The sequence below is a fragment of the Rhinoderma darwinii genome, chromosome 7 (genome assembly GCF_050947455.1).
Source record: "Rhinoderma darwinii isolate aRhiDar2 chromosome 7, aRhiDar2.hap1, whole genome shotgun sequence".
NCBI classification, from domain to species: Eukaryota; Metazoa; Chordata; class Amphibia; order Anura; family Rhinodermatidae; genus Rhinoderma; species Rhinoderma darwinii.
In genome coordinates this window covers 66,353,289-66,374,789 of record NC_134693.1, presented here as the reverse complement: position 1 = coordinate 66,374,789, position 21,501 = coordinate 66,353,289, and the positions used below count along the sequence as shown (strand labels likewise).

General features: G+C 39.4%; 1 protein-coding gene across 3 annotated transcripts in view; it reads left to right on the top strand.

Annotated features, from left to right (window-relative positions):
• FIRRM (FIGNL1 interacting regulator of recombination and mitosis) overlaps nucleotides 1-21,501 on the top strand; it is a 171,052-nt gene that overhangs the window by 85,176 nt on the left and 64,375 nt on the right. For all 3 annotated transcript variants that reach the window (XM_075833488.1, XM_075833489.1, XM_075833490.1), the window contains 8 exons: nucleotides 9,825-9,963; nucleotides 14,343-14,423; nucleotides 15,610-15,674; nucleotides 17,433-17,581; nucleotides 17,795-17,915; nucleotides 18,111-18,297; nucleotides 18,702-18,784; nucleotides 18,876-18,927. In XM_075833488.1, coding sequence (XP_075689603.1) covers nucleotides 9,825-9,963; nucleotides 14,343-14,423; nucleotides 15,610-15,674; nucleotides 17,433-17,581; nucleotides 17,795-17,915; nucleotides 18,111-18,297; nucleotides 18,702-18,784; nucleotides 18,876-18,927 — 877 coding nt within the window. The remainder of the gene's footprint in view (nucleotides 1-9,824; nucleotides 9,964-14,342; nucleotides 14,424-15,609; nucleotides 15,675-17,432; nucleotides 17,582-17,794; nucleotides 17,916-18,110; nucleotides 18,298-18,701; nucleotides 18,785-18,875; nucleotides 18,928-21,501) is intronic.

Below are 21,501 nucleotides of genomic sequence, written 5' to 3'. Positions count from 1 at the left end.
TTTTCTTGACTGTGAGAAATTTCTGCTAAAGTTGTAAGCCGCGTAACGTCCTAGAAAAATAAAAGGCTGTTCAAAAATCGATGCAAACCTAAAGAAGACATGGGAAATGTTAGCTAGCAACTACTTTGTGTGGTATTAGTATCTATCTTACAAACCGATACGATTACATTTAGAAAAATGCAAATTTTCTCAAAATTTGGGTGATTTTCACAAATACTGAATTTATCAACCGACTGTTTTTACGAACATAAAGTACAATGTTTCGTTTTCTCATGACTTGGATACGTAAAAGAATTCCAAAGTTATTACTACATAAAGTAACACGTCAGATTTGAAAAAAATCTGCTGTGTCCTGAAGACCAAAACAGGCTGGGTCCTGAAGGGGTTAATAGGATGAAATATTTTGATGTAAATTTTGACCTGGTTTTATTCTTCCTCCCACATATACTAGCTTTTTTGTGTATATCTTGTAGATTTTTAGATTTGTATAAATTCCAGCCTGATGAATTTACTGGCGTTGTCTTGAAATATGCTGCTGTATTAACCTTAATAACACAGCCAATTTTCATTTTCTCATTTTAGTTTTTTTCACCCCGTCTTCTGAAAACCATAACTTTTTATCAATTTTTTTTTTTTTATCTACATAGACGTATGAGGGCTTGTTTTTTGCGGGACAAGTTGTCGTTTTTCATAGCACCATGTAATGTATCATATAATGTACTGGGAAACTGAAATATTTATTTTGGGGGGCGAAATAAGCAAAAAAAACTTGCGCAATTTTATTTTGGGTTTTGTTTTTACAACGTTCATCGTGCAGTAAAAACTAGATGTTCACTTAATTCTATGGGTTAATACGATTACAGCGATACCAAAATATATATTTTTATGTGTTACTACTTTTATAGAAAAATTAAAATATCTGTTCAAAGAAAAAAATGTGTGTCGCCATATTCGGACAGCCAGAACTTTTTTTATTTTCCTGGTGGTTTTAGTAGAGTGATGGCTTATTTTTTGCACGGCAAGCTGTAAATTTTATTGGTACAACTTTGGGGTACATGCGACTCTTTTTTTTTAATTTATTTTTTTGAGCTAAGGTGACCAAAAAAACGCAATTTGGGCGTCTTTTGAATGTTTGTTTTTTTTTTACGTGGTTTACGGAACGGATTAATAAAACGTTATATTGAAATAGTTCCGATTTTTATGGATGCGGCGATACACGCTGTGGTGTTTTTTGTTTTTTACATTGCGCTTAAGGGAAAATGTATATGTATGTAGAGATCAAACTTTATTTAACCCCTTCCTGACATTAGACGTCTGGATACATCATGGAGAGCCAGTGCTTCCCGCAATTTGCCATATCCATACGACAATCGGTGCCACCATCCCCGGGTGCCAGCTGTATGTTACAGCTGACACCCTGCTGTAATGGCGTGGACCAAAGTTGGCTCCAATCCCCGCCATTAACCCCTTAAAAAAAAAAGCGATCGCTGCAGTTAAGGCGTTTGCAGCTCATCGCCACCCCAGCAATGAAATTGCCGGGGTGCAGGTGGCTGCAATGGCAACCGGAGGCCAATATTGGCCTCCCGGTCTGCCTAGTACGGAAGCCAAGAAGGCTTTTACAGCTTTCGTAGCCGATGGCAAGATGGTGCCAGCTCAGGAGCTGAGCCGGCGTCGTCAGCGGTGGATGTCATCTGTAACGGAAGGGACCAGAGCTAGCTCCAGTCCCTGCCATTAACTCCTTAGATGCAGCGATAGAAAGCAATCGCTGCATCTTAACAGTTGGTAGCAAATCTGCAGCCCTGCATGTGATCGCAGGGCTGCCGACTGCTGCTATGGCAACAGGGGGCCTTATAATGGCCTCCTGCTCTGCCGTTATGAAAGCCGATAAGGCCCCGTCTGGAGGCGAAGCCTAATCGGCTTGCTGTCAGTGAACGACTGACAGATCTAATACATTGCACTACATAAGCAGTGTATTCGAAAATAAATTAGACAGTTGGAACTTCGAGTCCCTTAGTGGGACTAAAACAAATTGTAATCAAAAGTTGTAAAACAATTATAACAAAAATTCAAGATGTAAAATAAAACACAATCGTCCTATTTCCCTTAAGTATTTTTATTATTGAAGAAAAATAATAAACCATACATATTTTGTATGACCGCGACCGTAAAAGGCCTAAATTATAAAAAATATTTATGTTCTTTATTCCACCGGTGAATGGTGTAAAAAAAACAATGCCTGAATTTCAGTTTTTTTAGTCACATTGCCTTACAAAAATTTGAATAAAAAGTAATCAAACACTCGCATGTATCCAAAAATTGTACATATAATAATAATAATAATAATAATAATAATCTTTATATAGTGCCAACATTTTACGCAGCACTTTACAATTTAGAGGAAACAAACAATATCAGACATTACATAGTGACAAAGTTAATTTACAATTCAAACCATAAAATAACTTTTCTAAAAATAATGTATTTTTTCTATCGCCATGTTAGAACCATAGATTTTTTTTCGTCTATGGAGCTGTATGAGGGCTTGTTATTTGCGACACGAGCTATAGTTACATATAAAAACTATAGCACGTGTCGCAAATAACAAGCCCTCATACAGCTCCATAGACTAAAAAAATGTATGGTTCTCATAACATGGCGACAGAAAAAATACATTATTTTTACAAAAGTAATTTTATTTTCCAAAAACGTTGTAAAACCAAAAAATGCTATAAATTTGGTATCGATGGAATCGTACTGACACACAGAGTAAAGTTAATGTCCTTTATAAAGCATGGTGAATGCTGTATAAAAAATAAATACTATGCCAGAACTGGTGGTGTTTTTTTTGTTTTTTTTGGTCAACTTGCCTCCCAAAAAATAGCATCAAAAGTGATCAAAATGTCGCACATACCCAAAAATAATACCAATAATAACTGCTACTCGTCATGCAAAAAAATAGCCCTCATACCACGAAGTCTATGAAAATATAAAATTAGTTAAAGTGTAGCTAAATGTTCGACAAACTTTTGACATGTCATAGTGACATGTCAGAAGTTTGTATTGGTGCGGGTCCGAGCACATAGACCCCACACCAATCGCTAGAACGAAGCAGCTGAAGCGTTCGTGTGAGCGCTCAGCTGCTTTGTGTCTGTTCGGCTTTTTCCGGAAAGCCGATGTATCGGAGTACGGGCTCATAGACTTTCTATTGAGTCCGTACACCGATACATTTATTTCTGGAAAAAGCCGAACAGACACAAAGCAGCTGAGCGCTCACACGAGTGCTTCAGCTGCTTCGTTCTAGCAATTGGTGGGGGTCTCCGTGCTCGGACACCCACCAATACAAACTTCTGACATGTCACCTTGACATGTCACAAGTTTGTCGACCGTTTAGCTACACTTTATGGCTCCAATCTGTCAGGAAAGAAAAAAATATGCAATTGTGCAAGCCCGAGGGGAACATTTCTTCTGCTTCAAAAGGCGATTTATCAAGGCCCTTAAATTAGGGAATCAGGAATCGGAGGGCCCAAACATATCTGCTGGAAGCGAGGGCGCCCATTTTATACCAGGACAACACTTTCCCAGCAAAATTTCCCAAACTGCAAAGGTGCCGAGTACCAAAAGCGGGATAAGAAAGGACGCCATATATCAGTGCGACACTGGCCTGTGCATAAAAGATTGCTTCACAGCGTAACACACATTTAGGCTCCATGCACACGACCGTACTTTTCATCAGTAATGACGGAGCCATTCATTTCTATTGGCCACGGACACCGTTCAGTATTTTTACTGATGGGTGTCCGTGCTGAAAAAAATTATAGAACCTGTCCTATTCTTGTCAGTAATTACGGCAAGGACTCTCCCATAGAAGTCTATGGGAGCTTCCGTAAATGCGGATGGCTACGGATGTGCATCCGTATACCGTCCGTATTTACGGAAGCGTTGTTATGCAACATGCTGATGACATTTGCATCCTCCCTTTATTTTTTTTTTTTTTAAGGATCCGTATATTCTGATGGAATACGGCAGCAATACGGACCGTATTTACAGACACCCTTCCGTATATGCAGATGAAATACGGATGCCTACAGATCTGTATTTACGGACCGTATTTCGGGATAGATGAAAATACGGTAGTGTGCATGGGGCCTTATGGATTATTTAATTGTTTTTTTTACCCCAATATTATACCCTTATTTTGCCCCTGATGTACTCTGCCAGCTTACATGTACCCCCACATTATAATTGAAAACGCCAGCAACACTCAAGCAAAATCCACACTCCAAAAGCCAAATGGCACTCCCTTCCTTCTGAACCCTACAGCGTGCCCAAACAGCTGTTTACTTCCACATATATGGCATCGCCATACCCGGGAGAACCCTTTTTAACAATTTTTGGGGTGTGTTTCTCCAGTGGCACAAGCTGGGCATGACATATTTACCACTGAAATGGCAAATCTAGGGAAAAATTGAAATTTTTACTTTGCACCGTCTGCAGCACATTCATTTGTGGAAAAGACCTTTAGGGTGAAAATGCTCACTACACCCTTTAATAAAAGCCTTGATGGGTGTAGTTTCCAAAATGGGGTCACTTTTTAGGGGTCACTTCATTTATTATTTTTATTTATTTTATTTTATTTTTTAAGGGTCACTTTTATTATTTCACATCGGAGCCTCTGAAATTTTGAACCAATACTGTGTAAATCGCCAAATTAGGCCTCCATTTCGCATAGTAGTCTTACACTACTGTTCCTGGTCGAATGTCCAGGCAAAAGATTAGGGCCGCGTGTAGGGTATTTCTAAAACCGGGAATCACTGCATAATAATTTGTCTGTCTTTTCATGATGGCACAAGCTGGCCACCACATATTGACATATCTGTGGAAAAATTCCCATTTTCACACTGCAACATCGAGTGCACATATTTCTGGAAAACAGCTGCAGGGTTAACATGATCACTAAACCCCTAGGTGAATACCTTGAGGGGTGTAGTTTCCAAAATGAGGTACATTCTGGGGGGTTTCCACTGTTTTGGCCCCACAGCGGCTTTGTAGATGCGACATAGCACCCAGAAACAAACTGGCATAATCTGCACTCAAAGCCAAATGGCGCTCCTTCCCTTCTGAACCCTACTGTGTACCCAAACAGCAGTTTATGACCGCATATGGGGTATTGCGTACACAAGAGAAATTGCTTTACAAATGTTTGGGTGCTTTTTCTCCTTAATTTTTATTTTTCTCAACATATAATGAGCTAAAGCTACGTCGTCTTGAAGAAAAAATATTTTTTTTCATATTTTCGCTGCCCAATTCTAATAATCAATAGAACAACTGTGGGGTCAAAATCCTCACTACACCCATAGATGAATTCCTCAAGGGGTGTAGTTTCGTAAATGGAGTCCGTTTTGGGTAGTTTCCACTGTACTGGTACCTTAGCGGATTTGCAAAAGCGACATGGTGCTGAGAAACCAATCCAGCAAAATCTGCGCTCCAAAAACCAAATGGCGCTCCTTCTCTTCTGATCCTTGCCGTGTGCTCAAACAGCAGTTTATGACCACATATGAGGTAATTCCGTACTCCAGAGAAGTTGCTTTACAAATGTTAGGTCGCTTTTTCTTTTTCCTTGTGGACATTTGTTGTTGTTTTGTTAGCTAAAACTACATCTTATTGGGAAAAAAAAAATTACATTTTCACGTCCAAATTCTAATAAAATCTATAAAGTATCTGTGGGGTCAAAATGCTCACTACACCCCTAGATTAATTCCTCAAGTGGTATAGTTTCCAAAATGGGTGCTTTTTTGAGTGATTCCTTTGTTTTGGCATCACAAGACCTCTTGAAACCTGACATGGTGCCTAAAATATAATCTAATAAGAAGGCCCCAAAATCCTCTAGGTGCGCCTTTGCTTCTGAGGCCTGTGCTTCAGTACATTAGCACACTAGGGCCACATGTGAGATATTTGTAAAAACTGCAGAATGTGGTCAATCAATATTGAGTTGTGGTTCTCTGGTAAAACCTTCTGTTACAGGAAAAAAAACGATTAAATATGAATTTCTGCAAAAACAAAATAACAAATTTGTAAATTTCATCTCTACTTTAGGCATTTCACAAGAATTAAAGTAAAGGGTTAAACTTTTTAAATGCTGTTTTGAATACTTTAAGGGGTGCAGTTTTAAAAATGGGGAATTATGGGGGTTTGTATTGAATGGGCCCCTCAAAGCCACTTCTCAACTGAACTTGTCCCTGTAAAAATAGCCTTTTGAAATTTTCTTGAAAATGTCAGAAATTTCTGCTTAAGTTCTAAGCCTTGTAACAAGGATGTTCAAAAAAATGATGCCAATCTAAAGTAGACATGGGAAATGTTAATTAGACCCTTTTTTGTGTGGTATTACTATCTTTTTCACAAACCGATACATTCAAATTTTTGCAATTTTTCGCTAAATTTTGGTGTTTTTCACAATCAAATACTGAATGTATCGACCAAATTTTACCACTAACTTAAAGTACACTAAGTCACGAGAAAAGAATCTCAGAATCGCTTGGATAGGTAAAAGCATTCCAAAGTTATTACCACATAAAGTGACACAGCTCAGATTTGAAAATAAGGCTCTGTCAGGAAGGTTTAAAGTGGCTGCAGCAGGAAGGGGTTGACTAAGCATCTTACGCAGATGTGAACGAAGCCTAAGTTATGAACTTAGATGTTAACGGTAACAACTAGATCCTGCACTGAACCAGTCCATGCTGCTGACATGACAGATTCAGCGCACAATATAACTGCTCTGTATACAGAATACAAAGCAGCTGTATCTCAATAAGTAAAAATAAGTTTTAAATAAAAAGTATTTAGAAAGTTGCACAAAAGTCATTTGTATTAAAAAAATTAATGTTTTTAAAGGTGTACATGGCCTTTTAATTACACGTAAATGAAGTTTTTTAACTTTCTACTAGTCCACCTAGGGGACCTGAATCAGTGAACGTTGGATCACTTGCATGATATACTGCAATACCAATGTATTGCAGTATATCGTTATACTGACAGTCTCTTGTGAAGCCCTTCATTAGGCCCCTACACTGCATTTCCAACCTTTGGCACCCAGCGATCGTATCACCCCTCTGTATCCCATCGGCACCCCGCGAGCGACTACGGGGTGCCAATGGTCGCTATGGCAACCAGGAAGCTTGTTAATGCCCTCCTGGCCGGCCATCTACGGAAGCCTATTAGCAGGACCTAACAAACTCTTAGTTGAAAAATCAGTTACAATACACTGCACTACATACGTAGTGCAGTGTGTTGTACAGAGGGTCAGATCTTCAAAGTAAGTGTGCGTAAAAAAAACAAAAAAAAAAAAACTATTTCAAAAAAAGAAATTTAAGTAATAAAAACAAGAATTGCCCCAATCAACTTCTTTTTATAATTGGAAAAAAATTATAAACACTATGTGTAAGAAGTAGCTCTGTGCTAGTAACGGCCTGAACTGCATGGTGAATACTGTAAAAATAAATAAATAAATAAATAAAAGTTAAAAAAAAATTGAATATAAGTTTATCAAAAAGTTGCTAGTACCAATAAAAATTGCAGTTCGTCACACAAAAGAAAGCTCCCCCTTAGCTCTATCAACTGAAAAATAAAAAAAAAGTTGGCAAAGAATACAACAATATGTTTTAGGCACAATGTCAAAACTTCTTTAACCTATGGAAAAATTTCATACCTCTTCTCCCGCCACTTATTGATTGTTTTAGATCGACAACTTGGTACCTAGAATTTTATTAGAATATATAAGTTTCAGTATCCATAAAGGGCTGGAGCTGGTACACAGGAGGTTTTGCCCAACTAAGTTCTTATAATTTGTCAGGTGACACACCGATTACAATATAATCCTCCTTTTCTAAGAAAAAGAAAAACCTTTAGGGATTGTCCACACACAACAGAATTGCTGCAGAAAATTTCTGCAGCAATTCCGTTGAAAAACGCAGAAATTCTGCTGCGTCAAAAAACGCACCATTTCCTGCATTTTTTTCAGCAGAAAAAACGTGCATATTTTGCTGCGTTTTTCACGATGCAAGGAGATGACATCTGAAAAACGCAGCAATTGTCTACTTTCCGCAGCAGGAGTTGTCAAGCTGCGGTCCGAAAATTACGCACTGCAGGTCAATTTCTGCATGGAATTTTTACGCAGAGTGGATGAAATTTGTTAAATCTTATCCACTATGCTGCTACTGTATTCTGCTGCGTTTTTTCCGTCTGCAATTCCGGACGGAAAAACTCAGCAATTTCCACAGCGTTTGGACGAGGCCTTACAATGAATTGCAAACAATACGCTTAAAATTCCTTCCCCCCCCCCCCCACCTTGTTCCCCTATTCCCAGGTTCTCTTTTACGGATTCAGTGCTCCATGAGTACGTGCATTTTGATAATTACTTAGTTGGGCAAAATCTCCTATGTACCAGCTCAGGCCCTTTTATTGATACTGAAACGTATATATTATTTTCTGCATGTTGATACCATAATGTCATGAGATGTCTTCACCATGGAGCACAATGTTGACTTTCTTAATCTTATGTTCTGATGTTATAAAATTGGAAACTACATAATAAAAATGTTTTAAGAAAAATAAAGTTATGGCTCTGAATATAGCGACTGTAAAACATGATTTTTTTTTTTAGAAAAACTAAGCTTTACAAATGTGCTTTTTCTCCTTTTATTTGTTGACAAAATGAGAAAATGTTAAGCTAAAGCTGCATCTTATTTGGAAAAAAATATAATTTTACATTTTCACTGCCCAATTCTAATACAATTTATGAAATACTTGTGCGATTTAAAATGCTCACTACACCCCTAGATGAATTCCTTGTGGGGGTGTAGTTTCTAAAATTAGGTCTTTTTTGGGGTGTTTCCTTTGTTTTGGCATTACAAGACCTCTTTTTACCTGACAAGGTGACTAAAATATATTCTAATAAGAAGGCACCAAAATCCACAAGGTGCTCCTTTGATTCTGAGGCCTGTGTTTGAGTCCAGTAGCACACTTGGGTCACATATGGGATATTTCTAAAAACAGCAGGATCTGGACAATAAATATTGAGGTTGTGTTTTTCTGTTAACACTTGCTGTGTTGCAGAAAAAAAAAATTAATTTCACCTCCGCTTTGCTTTATTTCCTGTGAAACGACTAAAGGGCTAAGAAACTTTCTAAATTCTGTTTTGAATACAATGAGGGATGCAGTTTTTAAAATGGAATGATTTATGGGGTTTTCGGATATATAAGCCCCTCAAAGCTACTTCAGAACTGAACTGATCAATAAAAACATAGGATATTTAAACTTCCTTGAAAATTTGAGAAATTTCTTCTAAACATATAAGCCATGTAACATCGCAGAAAAATAAAAGGGCGTTCAAAAAATGATGCAGACATATGGGAAAGTATGTAATAAAATAGACATGTGAAATGTTAATTAGTAGCTATTTTGTTTGGTATTATCTGTCATACATGCAGATACATTAAAATATAGAAAAATGCAAATTTTTGCAAAGTTTCACAATGTTGGTATTTTTCACACATAAGCAGTGAATTTATTGACCAAATTTTACCCCTGACATAAAGTATAATCTGTCACAAGAAAACAATTTCAGAACCGCTTGGATTGCTGAAAGCATTCTTAAGTTATTACCACATAAAGTGACACGTCCGATTTGAAAAAATTGGCCTCTTTCAGGAAGACCAAAAGTGCGGTGGGAAGGGGATAAAATGGTTCCTTTTTGCATTTTTTTTGTATACAAAATAATGTGGCATTGAAATGCATCCATTATAACGTCTTGTGTTTTTTGTTTTTTAAAGACAGACCCTCAAACATCACTCACTGGTTAAATGTCAACTGCGCCATGATGACCTTGTAAGTTCTTTGTGCGATGATATTGTACTATCGTTCCAGTCATGCTTGCATCTGGCAGAGCAAATAAAGCTTACCGGAACACAGGTAAAAAAATTAGCTTGAGTTCTTTCAACCAATGAGTATAGTTCTGTATAATAATGCATTGGGACATAGAATGGGCTTTCAGTTGCCTGTTTATCAACCTTTTTATTGCTTGCATTCAAATTTCAATAAATACTTTCTATATTCATTTAGCTAGCTTGTTGTATGGACAGCACTTGCTAGTAGAGGAGGGATCGGGAGCATACACGGAATTTGTTTCAATAAATGTAAACTGAATTACACTAAACAATCTTTAAGCCGTTAGTGACCACCAATACGCCTTTTCACAGCGGTCACTAGTGTGCCTTAGGCTAAGCCGGCGGCTTTTTACGGCGGCCTAGTCTAAGTCCTGCATTGGTGTCCCGTGTCGGCTAGAGTAAGTTCTTGGCGGTCTTATGACAGCCAGGCTCCTGCTCTAATGGTCACGAACGAAGATTCCTTTTACCGCATCAGTTTAACCCATTAGATACCACGGTCAAAAGCAACCGCAGCATTTACAGTGGTTTACAGAGGGAGGGGGCTTTTTCTGTCGCCCATCAGCGGCACACAAATGCAATTATGGGCTGCCGATGTTTTTCCATGGCAGCTTAGGGGCCTGCCATGGCTGTATGCTTATTAGGCCGTGCCAGATGTATGGCCTAATAGATTGCATGGCAGTTTACACAGATCAGCAGTAATTCTTTAGTATACTAAGTATATCAAAGCGTTATATAAGCGATTAAAGATCACATGGTCAAGTCCCCTAGTGGTACTGGAAAAATAATGAATGTGAAATAAAATGTGAACAGTTAAAAAACAAAAAAAACATTTTTTCCCATTAAAAGTGGTTTTATTTTGTAAATGTAAAAAAACCAAATGGTATCGCAGCAATCTTAATGACCCGAACAATAAACTAAATATGCCATACATTTTTTTTAAAAGACTACAGCGGAATTGCTATTCCATTGCTTCCCCCAAAAAATAATACAAGTAAACGAATAAGATCTATGTACCCCAAAATAGTACCAATGAAAACTGCACCTTGCCCCGCAAAAAAAAAGCACACATATGGCTATATCGACGGAAAAATAAAGAAAGTTATGGATCTTGACATGTGACTATGCAAAAACAAATGAAGTGTTTTTATTGTGCAAAAGTAGTAAAACAAAAAACCTATACAATTTAGCAGTTTTTTTCTATTCCCAACCGGAAAAAAAGGTTAATGAAAGCTAATTAAAAATGTTTTCCCCAAAATGGTGCCATTGAAAAATACTACCGTATATATCGGCGTACAAGACGACTTTCTACACCCTTAAAAAAATGTCAAAAGTGTGGGGTCGTCTTATATGCCGGATATTGTCGGATATTAGGGATGCACGTTGCAGCCGCACAGCTCAGTATAGTACACATGACTATGAGAGCGGGGCTGCGGCTGTGTAATTCAGCCACAGCCCCGCTCCTGAGTCCTGACATATGCGCGCGGGGTCCGCATCATGTGATGCGGCCGGCGCTGCACTAATGATCTGCGGCACTGAAGACAGAACATGGCGGGCGCGCTACAAAGCACCCCCATGTTGTCTTCAGTGCCTGAACTGCCGCTCATTAGTGCAGCGCCGGCCGCATCTCCTCATGCTGACCGCGCGCGCACTTCCTGTCAGGAGCGGGGCAATGGCTGTATTACACAGCCGCAGCCCCGCTCTATAACGCCGGAGATCAGAGAACCTCTCATCTCCGCCGTTATTCCCGTGAATGCTGCGATCACAGCTGACTGCAGCATTCAGGGGAAAGTGAGAAGGGGGGATGCCCCTGGATCGCGTCACAGGGAATTCCTGTGACGCGATCGAGGGCCATACCATATATGGGCAGACAGCCCAGGGTCTATTGACGGACCCCAGGGCTGTCTGACCATATCTCTTGTTGTTAGGATATACCCAAGTATGTCCTAACAACTGCCTGTGTGCTATCCGTCCACAGGCTAATGTACTGGCACATATCTGATATATGTCAGTACATTAAAGTTTAAAAATAAAGTAAAAACAAAGTATGGTTACATTTTAAAAAAAATACACCTTCACCTTTTTTACAATAAACATTAAAATAAGTCTCAATACATAAAATACACACATTCAGTAATGGCGCGGACAACAATGTTTTTGCATCATTTATGATGTGTACGCTGTAAAAAAATGAAATAAACACGGCTTTCATTCACTTATTAATGTGAGGCGCGAGGTGCGATGAATTTACCCTCCATGTTCCTCACATTAATAGTAATTAACCCCATCATGTACCTCGCCTATCTGCGCATGCGCGAGTTCAAAGAGACAGAGTCCTGGGTCCTGCCGCCGATGGCCATAGTGAAGCGCTCCTGCACGAAATGGTGAGTATATCTTAAATTCTATATTTTAAGGGTAAAAGTTGGGGGTCGTCTTATACGCCCAGTCGTCTTATACGCCGACATATACGGTACTTATCCTGCAAAAAACAAGTCCTCATACTGTACAGCTGTGTCGACGGAAAAATGAAAATGTTTTAGCGGTTTGAATGAGACAATGGAAAAACGAAAAAAATTACTTGGGCATGAAGACCTAAAATAGGCAGATCACTAAGGGTCCTGTGAGTGCAATTTAGCATCCCACTACGTCTTGAGTTCCATCCAGCTCCAAATTACCTTTTAAAAATCAATTCATGAATATGAGCAGCTCGGAGTAGCAAAAACACACAAACACGTTACTGTATGAAAATGCTTCTACTTTATTCTTATCAGCACGGATATTTATAGTCGGACAATAACAAAATGACAATAACAGATCAGTCAGAAAGTTTAGATATCGTTCCACAACTCAATTGGCTCTTAGAGGGGCCATTCCCTCATCTTCCCTATTATTGCTGCGTAGTGTTTTACACACGGCACTATGATTCCCAATTTTAATTATTATTATTGCTGTGTAGTGTTTTGCACACGGCACTATGCCTTAAAGTCCCAGAGCACCTACCTTCTAATATAACTAACTTGTACAAACATATAAGGATATAAGTATATAAGGTATACAGTAGGTATAAAACACTTTGGAAAAATACATTTCCTTTCACAGTCCTATTACACGGCCCAATATGGGCCATGAAAACCAGCGCTGATCAACGAGACAGCTCGTTGATTGGCGATCGTTTTGCTCCTTTCACAAGGGGCTATGTATAGAGACGAGCAGTCGTTACTCCGATCGCTCGTCCCCGTACGTTATCATATCGGCAGCGTGTCTCCCTGATTACAGAGGGAGATGTGCTGCCGACAATGATGATTTTTTTAATGCTGGATAAAAGAGCAGATCAGCCGATGAATGAACCTTTGCTTGTTAATCGGCTGATCGTTGCCCTGTTTACGCAGGGCAATGATCGGGAAAGAGCATTCGTATGAACGCTCGTTTGCTCGATCATTGGCCCGTGTAATAGGGCCTTAAGGGGTTAACAGGTCTGGTGTCCAGTTTTTACAGCACTGAAATTTACTTGCTTTGGAACGGCTGTTAAGATACACTAAAGATCTATTTAAACAATAGGTGGATGTTTTCCTATTGATACATATAGAATGTAATGGGGTTACTGGCAGAAACGTAGTTTTGTTGATTCCATCCAATTGCGAGGATATTTTCCAATGCAAAAGCACAATGGAATGTCTTATCACGTGGACGAAACGCCATGAACCAGCTTGCCAAACAACAAACTGGGATGAGACGGGCGATGGGAGAACCGAGGAGAATTGTTGAGTGTAAGAGTTCAAGGGGTTTGCTGTGATTTTCTTTGGGGGGCGTAAAATATTAAAGGGGAAAAGCACACGAAGCTCTAATGCAAACATCGGCCTAAACTGAACACTTTTTTTTTTCTTCTCTACACCTGCTTAAGAAAAATGTGTCCTTTAGCTGACATAAATTGACGCCACATACAGTTAGTTATATGGTACATAAATTCAGCTTTGCCTGTACATTTTAAGTAATTGTTTTTAAAGGGGTATTCCCATTTATCAAATTATCACTGCTGGTGGTAATTCATAATTATAACATACACGGCTGCTGTCTCACAGATTTAGTGTGGTACAGATTTGTAATATGGCACCCATAAAATGCTGTTGCCTGTACTGTATGTAAGTGTTCCCTCGATTTTACACTGAAGGTTTTTTCTGACTCATTATGAAAAAAATTCACAAGAAAAAAAATTGTGGCATGCAATGCTACTTGCTGCCAGGGAGGACTCGGGTGCCTCACGGAGCATACAGTACCTGGAGAGAATACACATGCTGTTGTATAGGCTCCATGCAAATTGTGTGTGTGTGTGTGTGTGTGTGTGTGTGTGTAGACCCTTATTGAAATATAACTAAACAATCTTTAACAAAATACTTTTATTTTGACTAGGGAAGCACGGACCAAAGATTATTCCAAAAAACCGTAAAGCTCTGTCGATTCTTAGCCAACTCCCTTGTGCACTACACCAAGGTAAGCTACCTTTTTATCCATATGTTTTTTTATATATATATATACTGAAGATGTAGTACCACCCTGTTAAAGCGAAACTCCAGGAAAGAAATTAAATTTCAGCTTGACATCTTCCCAAAGTTTTTAAATTCATCTTCATTCGTTTGCGATGTCCACTTGGCGTATGCACCGCAAAATTTCCCGGCACATATGTCAAACTTTATTTATAGCCCCATTCATCTGACTGAGGCGAAGGGAGCGTCCTTTTTGCCTCCATTGGGCTGGAATACCTCAGTGTACCTTTTTTCAATTGTATGGAATAACGCAGTCTGCTGCACTATTGCAAAAAGCGGCATGGCGCAAAAAATTAAATGGTGTACGGGTTTTTTTTCCAAATTTTTTTTATTTGATTTTAAGCAAAACGGATATCAATATGCCAATAGAAAAACTTATAGCAATACAAGTAAATTGTGGCAATAAGAGAGCATTATATGTAACATGGGTATGTATGTACACACAAACAAGTCAAGGACAAATTGGAAAACTGTAAAACATCTGCTGTGCCAACTATCACTAGGATAGGGATCTATAGTTAGGTCTAGTGGTGCAGATCAGGAAAGTTAGGATATGAAATGGACACGTCCAAGGATCTATGTGCACAATTCAGCGGGACTATCTGCCCACAGGTGCTTATAATTGCGGTCTTTGCAAAAAGATAGCCACGGTGACCATATTTTTTTTACATTTCGTGTAGTGGTGCAGTTCTAGATAGGACATCTCTTCCATTCTGGCTAGTTGGGCTCCCTTTCTAAGCCGGTGGCTTATAGGGGGGGGGGGGGTCTGGTCAGTTTTCCAGTGGTATGAGCGCTCTGGCTGCACAAAAAAGATGCAGCCAAAGAAACAGTAGAGGGGGGTTAATGGTGGAAGTGCGAGTGATGGTGTTTAATAAAGTTTGTATTTTATCCCAGTAGGGGATTATTCTGTGGTGTATGTTTTTTTTTTTTTTAAAACATGGGAGCCCATGGGTGACCAATGCCACCATTTCAGGGATGACCTATTGTCCTCCACTAAGCCGCAGCTGAAGCCTTTGCTGACTGTCATATTTTCAGATTTTGTCCCTCACAAAAGTACAAGAGCAATTTTTTTATTATTATTTATTTCGCTGTGTATTTGTATAATTAACATTTAAATTTTTTATATTTTTAAGGAATTCATACAATTTTTAGCAGGATCCTGTGTTTGTCTTCATCAATTGTACCTGCAGATTCATAGGTGAGTGATGTTTTTTTTCCGACTATTGAGGAAAAGAGTATGACAAATCCTGGTATAACCCCACATCAGATAGTAAAGCTGGCTTAACATGCTGCGATATGACCATTTTTGATTGCCATAGCATGTGATGACGATAATCACAGGTGCACATTTATAAATAAAAGTTGATTGTACATGCTAAACATTTTTCACGTTCAGACCGTCGTTTTGTGTGTGTGTAATTGTTTTTATATGGGAGAAGTATTATGATTCTAGTAAGCATACCTACCAACTTTCAAGGATTGCAAAGAGGGACAACCGCTGTGGCACGACAATTTTTTCCCATTTAAGCCATACCTCTATCCCCGCCCAATCTCCGCCGCCCATACATACCCGGTTCAGCCCACACAGTATCATGCTCCCATAGTGCCTCCGCACACTATACTGCCCCATAGAACTCCCCCACAGTATAATGCCCCTATAGCTGCAGCCCATACAGTATAATACCACAGTGCCTCCCATACAGCATTAGCACCCACATCTGCCCCCATACAGTATAATGTCTCATTAGTGGCCACTATACAGTATAATGCCGTTTTAGCTGGCCCTTGTGCCAGTGCTCACATATAAAGTGCCAGTGCCCATGTAGCTAGTGCTACACTGCCCCTGTAGATAGAGCCACAGTGTCCCCTGTACGTTGTGCACATATAGTGCCACAGTGGTCATGTAAATAGTGGCACACACGCCCATGAATATAGCGCCATTGGGACTCCCTCTAAGAGCGGAATCCCCAGTCAAACAATTGGCCACACTGTAGCCGGAGATTCCGCTCCAGGAGGAGACCTTGATGTCCCTGTCCATATATGGACAGTGATGTCAGGGGTTCCCTCTAGGAGCGGAATCCCTAGTAACGCTCTGGCAGGGGATTCTGCTCCAGGAGTAGCCCCTGACATCACTGGCCATATATGAGTAGTGACACCAGGGGCTACTCCACGAGCAGAATCCCCGGCTAGAGAGCCATCGTTGCCTTGGCCGGGGACTCCATAGTTGACAGCCCGACATCACTGTCCCTATATGTGAAAGTAACGCTGTGCCTGGGGAGTACTCGACTAGTGGAGGAGCTCCCTCTGCTCCTCCGCTCTATACTAATACTGAAGCAGGGAGGGGATGGTTCCTTGGTTCAGCATTAGATTCAATCTGAGGACGCAGATACAGTTGACATCGGGGTATATCACCGGCCGCCCGGTACACCGTCCAGAATCCGTGACTGTCTCGCTGAATCCGGGAAGGTTGGGAGGTCTGAAGTGAGTACGATGGAAACATTTTTATTAATAGAAACATTTCTGTGTGTAAAGCTTTAGATAAAGCACTGATTTGCCGGAAAGTTTGGGTAGCATAAGAGGAAGAGTTGGAGATGGAGGACTTCCAGTCTCTGGGAAATCCGCAATTCTGACATTACTCTGTTTAACATTTGTATCTGACATTGTAAGTCCACAGTCTATGGAAAAACAAACATTTGGAATGTGGCCTGGTCATACTAAAGCATATTAACAGGCATTTAAAAATGCAAGAGTTTATATAAAAATGTTTTATAATGCTGTGCTCGCATCTGCTCTCGGTTTTCTGTTTTGGTCAGTCGTAGGAAAAAAAACCGCTTACATGCTTGGTCTGTCGCATGACAGAGCTCAATGGCTCCCATCCCAATGACTTTAATGGTATTTATCATTTTACTGGAAAAAATATTTGCTTACTGTGTTTTTTTTTGTGTTTTTTTTCTAGCTTGTTTCCTCCAAGTCTATCTGCAGTGTCCATGTTGGACACTCATAAACATGAAATCAACAGTCTATTTTTAGTGGTTCTTGAAGAACTTATTCTCCAATTGCTGTCCTTTAGGCCATTTATGGAGTTCATCTTAAATGAATTTCAAGGTAAGAAATGTGTCATTGGGTATTTTTGTGACTAGATTGTAACGCTAGCTTATCTGAATAGGTTTGTGGTTTTAGTGCAGGTCACAATAATGTAAAATGTAGAGTTGCACACTCTACATTTTACTCTACATGACCCAGAGTGACACTTTGAAATACAAAGCGAAAAGATGCAGAACTATTGATTTCACTGAACACTAATGTTTTTCTATTTAGAGCTTCCACCTGAGCATCACTTCCCTCATTGTTTGCTTCTAATACACATAATGAATAAACTTCCCACTCTTCCTGATGAGCTACAAATTTTATGGTGCTCAAGTAGCAAATCATTAGAAAGGTATGTACAGGAAATATATTGAATTGAAGTTTTTTGTTTTTTTTTCATTATACAGTAAGTAAGCTAACAAAATTGGTTAAAATCCTGTATTTATGTGGAAAATTTGACGACTTATTCATATTTTTTACTTTTTATTTTTTTTGCCGAAAAAATTGCTTTAAAGAATTAACAGCTGTTTTTGCCAATTTGTTTTAGAATGTCTATATTTAAAGCTGTGCTCCAGAGCTTTGCAAGATGTTCTCCGGAGATGGCCCTTCCAGTTCTTCTGCAGCCGGAGTACGAGAAAGGCCAAGACCTATTAAATCTGACTTTTTATCAATATGTCTGCACCCACATTTGTGCCTGTATTGTATTACTTCCTCCGGGGTGCTTTGCTGAATTGGTAAGTCCATGCCATATAAAAATAATCTTGTCATACCAAAAATATAGATGGGACCGTATCCTTCTCAGAACTCTTGTACAGCCCTAAATAGAAATGCTGTTATGGATAGGAAGTTTAAGCACCACATTAATTGAGATATGCAGTCGTTTTGCCTCAGTCTTCCATTCCCTTCTACTTTACTATTCCATATACAAGTAAATTGTGGACCGTTGATAGAGCAATATTATTGTAAAAACAGGTAACTCCAGGAACTAGATGAATATAATGAAGTGTGCCTATTGCATTGCCCTGGTTTGCTGGAAACCTCCTAGCTATCCTTCATAGTTCTTTCAGTGGTTTGTTATGATCCCGAATAGCTCCAAGTTCTTATTAATGACGCCGCTATGTCGTTCTGTATGTTGCAGGAGCACGCTCTGCTAAACGCTGTTCTCAGTGCTAGAATGTTAGAGTCTCTGTTGGCCATTGACGTGTGGTGTTTCTTAGCACGGTAAGATCAATTACATCTTGTCTGCGTGGCAACCTTTCCCATTTAAAAAGTTTATTAATTGTTAATTTTTATTCTATTGTAATACATTCAGATATGGAACTGCAGAACTCTGTGCTCACCATGTTACGATTATAGCACTCTTGGTAAGTTATTGATGGGATGTCGTATTGGTTCTGTATTCGCCTGTTGTATGCTGTCACTTTTATGTCTAAATACAGCAAGAGGAAACATCTTTATAGCGTACACGAAACTTCCTTTGATATAGCACACTGCCTTTTTGTCTACACACCCTAAAGATATTTTACTATTTTATTGGCTCCGCGTTCTATTTTACAACTCATTGTGGGATCATGATGTGCTATCTATAGCTCCTTCCCACACACTTCTTGTGTAGTGTTTGTTTTGGTGTAAAAAAAAAAAAGCGCCACACAAAGTGCTTTTGGTGGTGTTTTTTTTTATTTTTATTTTTTTTAAATCAATAGTTTTTTTTATTGAGATTTTGACAATTTTTTAAACCTGTATTTTTTTTAATAGTGTGTTTTACTACCTGCGTTTATTTTAGGTGGCGTTTTTCACATTGCAATCAATGTGATTTAAAGATAATGTAATGCAAAGATTCATCTTTGCAATACATGCCTATATATATATTTGTGTTTTTGTTAGAGGGGAAAAAAAACGATGGAGATTTATGGTACACAAATTCCATAAAATAATGCAAAAAATGCAAAGCTTGCTGCGATTTTAGAAAAACGCACATAAAAAACGTAAGTTAAAAAAAAATGCCACCTGAAAAAAATGCCTTGTTTTGTAGGGCGTATTATATTTCCCAATTGACTTCAAGCTAACATCTGGCAGCAGCGTTTTTGCCACAAAAAACGTCATTTTCATAAAAACGCTGTGTGGCTGGCTCTGTTATGGGAGAACTGTTGGAAACGGTAAGGCTGGGCAATTACTCTAATTCGATTCATTCACTTTTTTAGTGAAGTAAGATTTTGATCAGAGTTGTCAAATAGAGATTAGCCACAAACCCACAGAAGCGACTACTCCTTATGGCAGGCCCATAAGCTGCTAGTGCATTGGCAAGTCCAGAAGGCTCTTCAAACTTACATTCCTTGGACCCCCGACCTGTCCAGCATCAGATTCTCCCTTTTCTGCACTTCATCCGACATCTTCATCCTCCTCCGCACAACTTTTGGGCCGCCTCCCTATCCAGAGCTCCTCCTTCGCTTCCCAGCCCCGCCTGCCATGTTCTAAATGGAAAACGAGAGGATGAGCGACCCAGATGTACACATACTGGATCCTGTGGGCTCTGAGGGGAAGAGGAGGGACCCAGGGAGGAGGAGGAGAATGGAGAGCTCATTGCAGCCAAGCAAGTGTGAAGGCAAAGGAGGAAGGCCACACAGACCGAAGCTATCTAATGTAAACCGAGGAGAGAGAGAGATTTGAGATAGTCTCTCACTCTGCAAATTAGACCGAGAGGAGAGAAACTGCCTGATATACAGCGAGGAGAGACTGTCTCAAATGCAGAATTTCTCTCTCTGTCTCCTTTATTTAAATTAGACAGTCTCTCTCCTGTCTTATATGCAGAGATAAGAGAGACAGTCTAATATACAGTTTTTTTGCCTGCTTAGTAATAGGAGAAATTGAGGAATTGTTGTGCATTTAATTCCCGTATGTAAAAGAATATGGCCCATTCTAATATAGAAAGAAGAGACTGTCTCTATGCTCTTTATATCAGAATGGCCAAATTATTTTACATAAGAGAAGTACGTGCACAGCTATCCCATAAAATATACTGTTTATCAGAATTGTCCCTTCTACAAGTGAATGTGGTCACAGTGAACACCTAAGGGACAATACTGATGATTAGTATATATAATGGAATAGCTGTGCACGTAATTCCCTTGTGTAAAAGAATGTGGGCCATTTTGATATAAAGGGAGGAGCGAATCAGTCTTTTTTTGTAAAACATTTTTTTTGTTAGTTTAGCAAAAACATGAAAAATCAAGAATAGTCTAAGTGTGAAAAGAAAAAAAATTGAGGAGAGTTCAGTGCTGGAAGCAGTGGTCCGAGCCTTCTGCTTCCGGCGCCCGGAAGCAGCCAGAGCAGCTGATTGGTGCAGGGTCTGGGTACGGACCCCCATGATTGTATAATCACCTATCCGGTGGATAGGTCGTCAGTATAAAAAAACAGCTCACAAAATACGTTAGTGACGTCAGAAAATACGTTAATGACAAATTGCTTGGTCATGCCATCCATGTCTGATCGGTGAGGGTCTGATTGATGTGGCATCTGCTGAGCACTAGAACAAAGAGGTAGCGGCACTAGGAAATCCCTGTACACTTCACTGCCTGTCGGCTCTGCATGGCTTTTTCAGGAGACCAAATTGTCATTATATATCAGTACCTATAGGGCATTCTTACTTGTCATTTATTTACTTCAGAGCTAGCTGCTTTTTAGCTTCTGTAATAATTAGTTAGTGCCTACAGTACCTCCTGCCTCAGTTTCTGCCTCTCCAGTTTAGCTGCTGTGTATAAACAGGTCTGTCACAAACTCGGCAAGAAGTCAGGTCATCAGGTTTTGCCTCACGTATACTGGGGCAAATGAGCCTTAGTAAGACCAAGCCTGGACAGTCACATTAACACCTCTAATCCAATTCTTGGGAGTGTAATGTTCCTATATTTGCTACATGTTTTTCTGTCTGTTAGCACTGCATT